Genomic DNA, 11,099 nt, shown 5'->3' on the forward strand with positions numbered 1-11,099 from the left:
CTCAGAGGTCTGAGAGAGTTCTTCTTCTTTCTCTAATCAGAGCCACACTACAGCATGGAGAATATTTATGGGTTATTATTTTCATAGCTTCAAAGATTTAAATAATTGATTTATATAATTTTAATATTTTTATGATTTTAATGGTATTGATAATTTTAATCACTTTAATGATTTTAATGATTTTAATGACTTTATTAATATTAATGATTTTTAGCAGATTCATCATTAATGAGAACACACAGATTTTCAGAGCAGCATCTTTCCTCTGATTCTCTGTGTGTTAAAGAGGTGAGAGAGTTTTATGATCATTGAATATATATTAGATATAATTAACTCTGAGTATTAATACAGGTTCAACTGTTTTTACGCCTGACATTATGAGATGAGTTTGATTATTAACGAATATTTAATTTGAATCAGTGATAGTGTGATTATGATACGGTTTAATTCAACATGTGATTTGACATATTAAATAAATAAATGTGCATAAAAAAAAGATTTAAATTTCAGTTAATGTGAAAAGACGATTTAATCAGATAACACAAAAATATTATTCATAAGAATTATTAGAATTTTTTATGATGAATATTTATCCGACGGAGGATGAAAAATTAATCAGTTAAAGAATTTGTGATGAATTAATTTAAATTAACTGCATTAATTAATCCTGACAGAAACATTAATTTACTGTTGAAATACTTTAAATGTAAAACTTCTGCATTTGAACCGTTCTCCTCATTAACCATCATTTATTATTTCATCTATCAATTTCACCTTTTTAGGCATCGACATTTTTAACTCATTATTTTTTAGTGATCAGACACCGTCCTGTTTTTACTGAGACCAGAGTGAGATTAACCACTGGGAATTTCTGTACACAGTATTTTTATTCTTTAGTTTAATTCTCTCTGTAAACCTCATCAGTCTTCATCAGATAATTATATTTACCCAGAATTCAACGGGGGAATAAATAAAAGCTTGAATCAGAATATTTTTACTCTCATAAACAGAGAAACGTTTCATTAGATGAGCCGAACGCTGAATTAAAGAAAATCAGACATATTTACATCACTGACAGTTTTGATTCAAATATTTGAGGAAATGTTGGATGGAAATAATTTTTAAGCAAAAATAACTCTGTTAATAAAATATAACTCTGTTAATAAAATATAACTCTGTTAATAAAATATAACTCTGTTAATAAAATATAACTCTGCTAATAAAATATAACTCTGCTAATAAAATATAACTCTGCTAATAAAATATAACTCTGTTAATGAACCTAAATCTGTAATTCAAGCATGATCCTGAGATCAGAGATGTTTCTGTGGTGAAGCGTTTGGTTTTGTGTAAAATGTTGGAATTGCCCTTTAAGGCCCATGTTGTTTATTAATATTTTTAAATGGGCCCCATTTAGAGAGGAGGCGGGCCTCATGTGGTCCCCGAGCCACCAGTTGTCCATCCCTTTATTAACGGGTTTGAATTAATTACAAAGCTGGCAGAAAGAGAGAGAGGGCCTTGCTCGCCCCCTGACAGCTGCTTTATCCAATCTGTCGACGACGAGATTTATTTCCTCTGTGCCGGGAGCGAACGACGCCTTAAAACGTCAGAAATGATAAAATAATATTAATAATAATAATAATAACAGAAAAAAAAACAAATAAAAAATAAATAAATAATAATAATAATAAAGAAATAACTGTTTAAATGGCAGGAATAATAAAATAATAATAATAATAATAATAACAGAGTAGTAACTGTTTAAATGACAGGAATAATAAAATAATAATAATAATAATAATAATAATAATAATAATAGAGAAATAACTGTTTAAATGACAGGAATAATAAAATAAAATTAATGATAATAATAACAGAGTAGTAACTGTTCAAATGGCAGGAATAATAAAATAATAATAATAATAATAATAGAGAAATAACTGTTTAAATGACAGGAATAATAAAATAATAATAATAATAATAATAGAGAAATAACTGTTTAAATGACAGGAATAATAAAATAATAATAATAATAATAATAGAGAAATAACTGTTTAAATGACAGGAATAATAAAATAATAATAATAATAATAATAATAGAGAAATAACTGTTTAAATGACAGGAATAATAAAATAATAATAATAATAATAATAGAGAAATAACTGTTTAAATGACAGGAATAATAAAATAATAATAATAATAATAATAGAGAAATAACTGTTTAAATGGCAGGAATAATAAAATAATAATGATAATAATAATAATAATAATAATAATAATGATAATAATAACAGAGTAGTAACTGTTTAAATGGCAGGAATAATAAAATAATAATGATAATAATAATAATAATAATAATAATGATAATAATAACAGAGTAGTAACTGTTTAAATGGCAGGAATAATAAAAAATATTAGTAATAACAGAAAAATAACTTTGTTTAAATGGCAGGAATAGAAATATTAAAATGATAGTTAAAATAACACAAACACAGAAATCAGAGATTTAGATGCGTCCAGTCAAAAGTAAGCAGACTCAGGGAGGACCAGCTCTAGAATCAGAGGAAATAAAAACCGTCATAGCAGCTTTAGAGGGACGCTAGGGCCGGGCAACACGTCCAGTTTTATAGATCTGTGAGCACGCTCTCAGCCTATTTAGATTCATGCTTACTGACGAAGTCAGCCGTTTGACATTTTACTATTTTATTTATTTTATTTTATTTTATCTATTTATGAGCGATCCTAATTCTATTAAAAGTAAAATGATGTCACTTCCTGCTATTCACCGATGTATCGGCTCAGTCTGGAGACGGCTGCAGTGTCGACGTGTGTGTGCTGGTTAGACTGGGAATAGGAGGAATATCCCAGTCCACTCGTTCCCAGACTTCCTCCCTCCAGCTCTGAACGGTCAGCGTCGTTAGCTAAAGGAGGGTTTCATTGCTGTGCAGGCTGAGAGGAGTACTGACCTTTGACCCACTTATTTAGACGGCGCAAAGACAAAGTTGTAGGACATTTGACCCCCCGATTCCTTCCATGGTTGAAGGAACTGAGCTGGGAGTCTGCAGACGGCTTCTCTACAGTTCAGCTGACTTCAGTCTGCAGGTTTAGACCTTTACAGCTGAGATGTGGCTGTTGGTCCAGCCCTGGTGGAAAGTATGTGATAAAAACAGGAGACAGAATTAACAGACAAACAAAAATTAAATCTACTTAAAGATAATGATGCAGGTGATGACCTGAACTGAAGGGATTTAAGCAGCGTTCTTATTTCTGCCAGTGAAAGCATCGATCATCTCTGAATAAATATATAAAAAATAATAATTCATATAAAACTGTCAGAATAAAAGCATCGATCATCTCTGAATAAATATATAAAAAATAATAATTCATATAAAACTGTCAGAATAAAAGCATCGATCATCTCTGAATAAATATATAAAAAATAATAATTCATATAAAACTGTCAGAATAAAAGCATCGATCATCTCTGAATAAATATATAAAAAATAATAATTTATATAAAACTGTCAGAATAAAAGCATCGATCATCTCTGAATAAATATATAAAAATAATAATTCATATAAAACTGTCAGAATAAAAGCATCGATCATCTCTGAATAAATATATAAAAATAATAATTCATATAAAACTGTCAGAATAAAAGCATCGATCATCTCTGAATAAATATATAAAAATAATAATTCATATAAAACTGTCAGAATAAAAGCATCGATCATCTCTGAATAAATATATAAAAAATAATAATTCATATAAAACTGTCAGAATAAAAGCATCGATCATCTCTGAATAAATATATAAAAAATAATAATTCATATAAAACTGTCAGAATAAAAGCATCGATCATCTCTGAATAAATATATAAAAAATAATAATTCATATAAAACTGTCAGAATAAAAGCATCGATCATCTCTGAATAAATATATAAAAAATAATAATTCATATAAAACTGTCAGAATAAAAGCATCGATCATCTCTGAATAAATATGTTATAAGAGAATATAATAATATATATTAAAATGTCAGAATAAAAGCATCAATAGATCAATCTCTCCTCTTCTTCCCCGCAGACACGCAGACATGGAGGAGTCCAGCTCTCAGAAGTTGGCGTGGGATGGGGACGCCAAAGCGGTGCAGCAGTGTCTGACGGACATCTTCACCAGCGTCTACACCACGTGTGACATCCCGGAGAACGCCATCTTTGGCCCCTGCGTGCTGAGCCACACGTCGCTGTATGACAGCATCGCCTTCATCGCCCTGAAGTCCACCGACAAACGGACCGCTCCGTACATCTTCAGGGTCAGTGTCCATGAGAGAACGCCGGGATTTACCTGGAGGACGGTCTCTTCATGAAGCTCGAATATAAAAAAAAAAACAGAATTAGAAATGAAAATCTTCTTGTGAAGACCCAAACATCAGACAGAATAAATATGAGAGAATATCTCTGACCAAAAATGCACGATGAAGAAATAACATAAAAACATGCTGATGTTGATACGGATCATTTCTGACCCACTTAGAAGAAGTATGGTGGCCCTGAAGGTCCACTAGAAAAACATTTCCTACCATGGATAAAAAAAGGCTAACCTTAAAAACCATAAGGTGAAGAAAACAAATTACGAAACCCAAATATTTTTTTTTTTTACAAAGTTCTTCCTTTATTGTTATTATTATTATTATTAATGATAATAATAACAATAATAATAATAATAATAATAATAATAATTTTGGGGGTGCTGGATTGTTTTTGCATTTCCTTCATTTTTGGGGGTCATATTATTTTTTTGTTAATTTCATAGATTTTTTTTATTTTCCATGAAATGATTTTATATCTCAGTGTGATGTTTCTCCACTGGTAGGATGAAGGTGTGTTTGAAAATCCTCCTCATCCTCTCGTTGACGTTTGTGTTCTCTGATCTGACTTTGGGGTCGACTTTTCTTTATTAGTCTTTATTTTTGTCGGTTTTAAATTATTTCCAGCCTGATTTTGTTTGAATTTTCAGAATTATAAGAATGATTTTATGCTGTAGCAAAATAAGTGTGTGTATTATGACAAGTATCCAGGGTTAAAATGACCCACTGTTGGGCCCTGAGCCACCTGTTGAGAACCACAGCTCTAGTATATCTGGACTACAATAACATCGTTTTCATCGTCTGTTTGCTTTCATCAAACATTTATGGAAATGTCAGTGTTATTTTATTAATTTTTTATTTATTATTTATGTTCAAAATCTCATTCATGTTTTTAGAATATTCTAGAATGGATTCAAAGCTCCTAATTAAACCTTATCAGGTTAAAAACCAAATATATTTATTTACAACAGCAGCGTTATTCTGATGCTGCTTTGGTTGCTCTGATAACCTTCTGCTGTCATCTCTGCAGCTCCAACTCTATCTAACATTAGGCTCTACAAGGCAAATTAAAATGCACTTTATTTTTGTGTCTTTTTTATTAACCTTAAGCTTTGTATATATTTCTTTAAATTCCCATTTGAAACAACACAAGAGTAAAACTCCAAAAATGTCCATGCACCAGCATCACTTCTCTGCAGGCAGATCTCTGCAGTCCTATTTTAGAATTGAGACAAACTGAAAAAAGCCTCATTTAGAGGTCATTTAACCCTTCACTGGATATAAAATCCTTCTTTATTTATTGGTTATTTAATTATTTATTAATTACAATAATATCGTTTTATATTTAAAGTTATTATTATTAATCCTGCAGCAGAGGAAGAATCTGCTGAAATATCTGAGATCGTTTAGATGCTGTAAAATGTCAGAAACCTGCCTCTGATTCTGAGTGGAGCTCTGAGCGATGTGCACGGGTAGTTCTGGTGTCAGAATAACCATCCTCTCTGAGGTAGACTCTAAATCAGAGCGCTGTACTCATATCTCCTCGTGTGCTGCACAGGTGGACACGTCGGCGGCCAACAGCACCTCCGAGGGTCTGATGTGGCTGCGGCTGGTGCAGTCGGCGCGCGACAAAGAGGAGCAGAACCTGGAGGCCTACGTGAAGAACGGACAGCTCTTCTACCGCTCGCTGCGGCGCATCGAGAAGGACGAGGAGCTGCTGGTGTGGTACGGGAAGGACCTGATCGACCTGCTGCTGCTCAGCGCCAGCCGAGCGCCCGCCAAGAGCAAAGGTGAGACCACGCGGCCCGAACAACTCCCGAATCATCCGCTGATCTTTATCTTACATCCTAATCACAAGGATGCTCCAGGGACGCAGTCCTCTGTTTTCACCAGGGGGTTAAAAATGTGCAGATTCCCCAGACAGAGGATCTGACAGAGAGGAGTAAACGTGGTTTTAGGAGGAGAGCAAACACAGAGCAGACTGTCAGTCGTGTCACGGTCTGTCTTTATGACACCAACGCTTGTGTTGTTAGTGGGATGCAATCATCTTTATAGGTACGAGGTCAGTTATGAAGTTCTGTTTGTTAAATGTGGATCAGATAAAAACTTCACAGTAAAGTTATCTCAGTGAGAGGAGCCCTGGCCCCATCATCAGGTCCAAACCCTCAGAACTGGCCCTGGAACCATCTGAGGCGTCTGTCAGGGACTGAGCTAGCTTCTTTGGTCAAACTAATCTTTACTCTTCCTCGTCTCTGCAGGATCGTCCCACCACTCCTGTCCTGACTGCAGCCAACGGTTCCAGTTCGAGTTCCCGTTCCTGGCCCACCTGCGCTTCCGTTGCACCAAAAGACTTCAGAGCATCACGGGTGGCGAGGAGGACCAGAGCAAAGAGAGCAGCCCCGAGCGGCCGACCACCACCCCGACCAGAGGCAGTCCCAAGCTGGGCCGCTCGGAGGGCTTTGGCAGCCCGCAGGACGCCAACAAACCCTCCACAGACTTTCACAACCTGGCCCGGGATCTGGAGAACAACCGGACCAGCCCGCCCAGCGACAAGGAGGCGGAGATCTGCAGCGAGAGCTCAGGGAAGAGGAAGTTCTCCGAGATGGAGGAGCGGGAGTGCCGAGGGCCGAGCCTTCCCCCGTCCAAATCTAAAGATGAGCTCGCCACGTCGGCGCAGAACTACCGAGGAGCGTACGGTCTGGAGGAGAACCACCGCTCTTTTTCACCGCCCTGCTCCGCCCAGCTCGGCGAGGGCAAACGCAGCGCTTTCACCGAGGTCAAGAAGTCACCACAGAACCTCAAACATCACGGAGGCAGCAAGAACTTGCAGAGCCCCAACTCTGAAAACAAAGATGGCGGCCGTCCCAGCAGCAACCCGTCAGAGAAGCACCTGAACATCAGGCAAGTGCTGTCAGAGACCCAGCCCCCCCAGACCCCGCCCATGGGCAGCGCCTTCACCTCGGTCAGCCAGCAGGGCAGCGGCAGCGGCGGCGAGAGGAAAAGCGCCTTCAGCCAGCCGTCTCGCTCGTCCTTCTCTCAGATTTCGCCGCTGGTGATGCCGCCCAAGCTGCTGGACTGCCACCCGGCCGTGGGCGACACCATCTCCTCCAGCAGACTGTACCAGGCCGACCACCTCGCCGCCAAGCTGCAGGGCGCGGAGCTGGGCGCCAACTGCCCCGTGCCGGGCGGCGTGGCCAAGCAGAACCCGTTCGTCTACGCCACCGCCTTCTGGCCCAAGAACTCGGGGCCTATCCAGCTCCAGATGCCGTCGGCGCTCACCCTCCTCCCCCCTTCCTTCACCTCGCTCTGCCTGCCGGCGCAGAACTGGTGCGCCAAGTGCAACGCCTCCTTCCGCATGACCTCGGACTTGGTTTACCACATGCGCTCCCACCACAAAAAGGAGTACTCCATGGAGCCGCTGGTCAAACGGCGGCGCGAGGAGAAACTCAAGTGCCCCATTTGTAACGAGTCGTTCCGGGAGAGGCATCACCTTTCACGTCACATGACCTCCCACAACTGACTGTCACAGGCTCAGTCAGTTGGCCGGGAGGGAGGGACTATTTTTTAACGCGGAGGGATACGAGGCGCCTGGATTAAGACACTTAAACACTTCAAAATCCTCTTTGCACTTGTTTTCACTTTGGACTGACTCTTTGCTTTCTCTCGTCCCTGTACAGACGTGGTGTTGGAGTGATGATTTTGACTTTAAATTATTATATTTATGAAACACTTGAACCGTTTGAGAAAAGGGAAGATTTAAATATGTGTAAATGTACAGTAAGTCGTATTTTATATCCTATAAATCCAAATATAGAGGAGGAATCAAATGTAGTCTCACGTCATGTTTACAGCAGCAGGTTTTCATGTGGACGACTAATAAACGGGGATTTTATGTCAGATATATTTCAGAGTGCATGAATATGAAATAATATTGATTTAAGATGCAGTCTATACGTTACTACGCTGTAAATACTCCGTTTGATTTCAAATACAAAGTGTCATATTTTGTGTCAGTGGGGAATAGTTTCAGTGTTTCTTCCTTTTGCGGAAATTTGATAGTTTATCGAATCATGTTGAATGCATTGACAATAAAATAGATTTATTTTCACCTCTGCTCGTTCTTTCTTCAATGCAAACTAAAATGAACATTTAAACAGCGTCATTAACCCTGGGGGGTTCCGGTTTGGAGCAGCTGAAAACAAACCTAAAGAGGCTGTGGATCAGTGGGTACAGTCACCTCTCCTCCAGAAGGTCGGGGGTTTGATCCCCTGCTGTGTTTGAATGGGATTAGTTAACACACCCTCCATCTAACCTCCATTATCAGTGTGTGAGCGTGGGGTTAAAGGTTAAAGGTTTGACCTGAAGAGGGAAAAGAAAAACAATCTGACATTAACCAAATCAAATTTAACAAAGACCTGCATGCTAACGTATCTAAATAAACACTGATACAGTACAGAGGTTCATTAATAGAACCAATTAAAGTCATGTTTTATTGCTATAATGCTGATCTTACATTCCTATAAGCCAGATGAATATTTCATTATTACTGGGACGGCTGGCCTGTTGGTACCATCGTCCTCAGTGAGTCTCAGGGTTGAAATCTGATCCTGGACCATGTTTGGTCCACGTCTTCCTCTCCTTGTAGTTCCTCCTCACATGCCCTATCAAAATAAAGGCGAGAGTTAAAAAATAATATATATATATAATAAAAAGAATGTGATCAGAGCATAAATAAGAGATATAATAATGATAATAAAAAGGTTTTTATTTGATTGTCTTTTATCTAAAAAAGCCTCAACGTTTGGCTTCATCCTAGTTAACAGTGCATTTATGAATGAAATGTAGTCTAAATAATACAAATATAATAATAATAATAATAATAATGATAATAATAATAATAATAATAATAATAATAATAATAATATCGATCAATACAATGTAATTAACTTAAATTTTAACTCTAACTGCCGTTGTCATGGATCCAATGAAAAAAATCACATTTATGTAGTAATTATTGATGATTTGAAAAGGATTTTTTCCAGGCAGATTCAAAAGAAGTGTTGAAACAGAAAGCATGCAAAGGTAAACTGATCACTTTATTAGGTACACCTGATCAATGAAGGCATGCTGACATGGTTGAGACGAGGACATCAGACCAACAACAACAACAATAATAATAAAAAAGATATTAATAATAACAACAACAATAACAAAAATAAAAATAAAAATAATATTAATAATAACAACAACAATAACAAAAATAAAAATAAAAATAATATTAATAATAACAACAACAATAACAAAAATAAAAATAAAAATAATATTAATAATAACAACAACAATAACAAAAATAAAAATAAAATAATATTAATAATAACAACAACAATAACAAAAATAAAAATCAAATAAAATTGATAATAACAACAATAATAAAAAATAAAAATATAAAGATATTAATAATAACAACAACAATAATAAAAATATTACTATTATTATTAATAATAATGCTAATAAAATTATAATAGTAACAATAATAGCAATGATAATAAAATAATAATAATAAAATAACAATAATCATAATAATAATATAAAATAATGATAATAATAATAATAATAATAATAATAATAATAATAGTAATTATTATTATTATTATTATCATTATATTATAAAGTCAACATGACCATCATTAAATCATGTGTATTTTTCCCATAATCATACCTTCATTTGATAACTTCTCTCTAAATTCAGAATTTCAGACTTCAGTGATTTTTACATTGAAGATTGTTATTTTTCTCCTTCAGCCCACATCATTTTATTTTCAGAAACTTCATCATAAATACAGAGGAATAAACCAGCTCCATATCAGCAGTCTGGATGATTTTGTTGGTTCATCAGTTAAAGAATAAAATTCTGGTCTGTGTTTATTATTCTTTATTTTACAGTGATGACAGAATCATTTTTCATTTAAACAGTTTTTCTGTGAGCAGAAAATCTGATAAGAAAGAGTTGAGATTAAAGAGAATTCCCTCAAAATAAAACACAGCATACTCTTTATTAATCTCTATCAATGAGCTTTTACATTTTCTGTTAACTGTAGTCTAAAGGAGAGATAAACCATGACGTTAAAATATAGAATATTAAAATTGTTTTAATCTTTATTCAACAAAATCTCCTCAGACCAGAAGAGAGGTATTTAACAGATCTCATTTGATTATAAAAGATGATTATTTTACAAATCGAATATAAAACACCAAAAATCGATCAGCCATGAAACCAGGCAGCTCTCAGACATGAGGACAAAGAACAGCCAGTTTCCACCGAAACACACAAAAACACTGAAATGTTTCTGGGAATTTATTATCTACAAACTCTTCATGGCAATATTTACATGTCAGGACAAATGATTATTTATGTGACAGTATGTACAAATGTAAATCAGTGATTTAAAATGAGGGAGGAATGCAGACAGGAAGAGACGGTTTAGGAGGAAAATGATCCAACAGCGACACCAAGTGGACAAGGAGGGAAGACACGCTTAGAGTGACTGAAGCTGGAAGGAGCTCATCTTTACCAATAAATCAATCAATCCAAAAATTAATCAATCAATTAATAGATAAATAAATAAATAGATTAAAAGATAAACACATAAATACATACATAAATGAATGAGTAAATAAATAAGTAAATGGATAAATGAATGAATGAACGAAAAAATAAATAGATAGAT

The 11,099-nt window shown here is 35.5% G+C and overlaps 1 protein-coding gene across 1 annotated transcript in view; it reads left to right on the forward strand.

The window, feature by feature from the left end:
• Positions 1-8,385, forward strand: part of prdm8b (PR domain containing 8b) — a 14,296-nt gene extending 5,911 nt beyond the window's left edge. Inside the window, exons 2-4 of the mRNA XM_041788180.1 lie at positions 4,089-4,317; positions 5,930-6,161; positions 6,630-8,385. Of these exons, the coding sequence (XP_041644114.1) occupies positions 4,099-4,317; positions 5,930-6,161; positions 6,630-7,891 (1,713 nt within the window). The 5' untranslated portion in view covers positions 4,089-4,098 and the 3' untranslated portion in view covers positions 7,892-8,385. The remainder of the gene's footprint in view (positions 1-4,088; positions 4,318-5,929; positions 6,162-6,629) is intronic.
• The last annotated feature ends 2,714 nt before the right edge of the window (positions 8,386-11,099 follow it).

This window comes from Cheilinus undulatus, linkage group 5, assembly GCF_018320785.1.
Source record: "Cheilinus undulatus linkage group 5, ASM1832078v1, whole genome shotgun sequence".
NCBI lineage: Eukaryota > Metazoa > Chordata > Actinopteri > Labriformes > Labridae > Cheilinus > Cheilinus undulatus.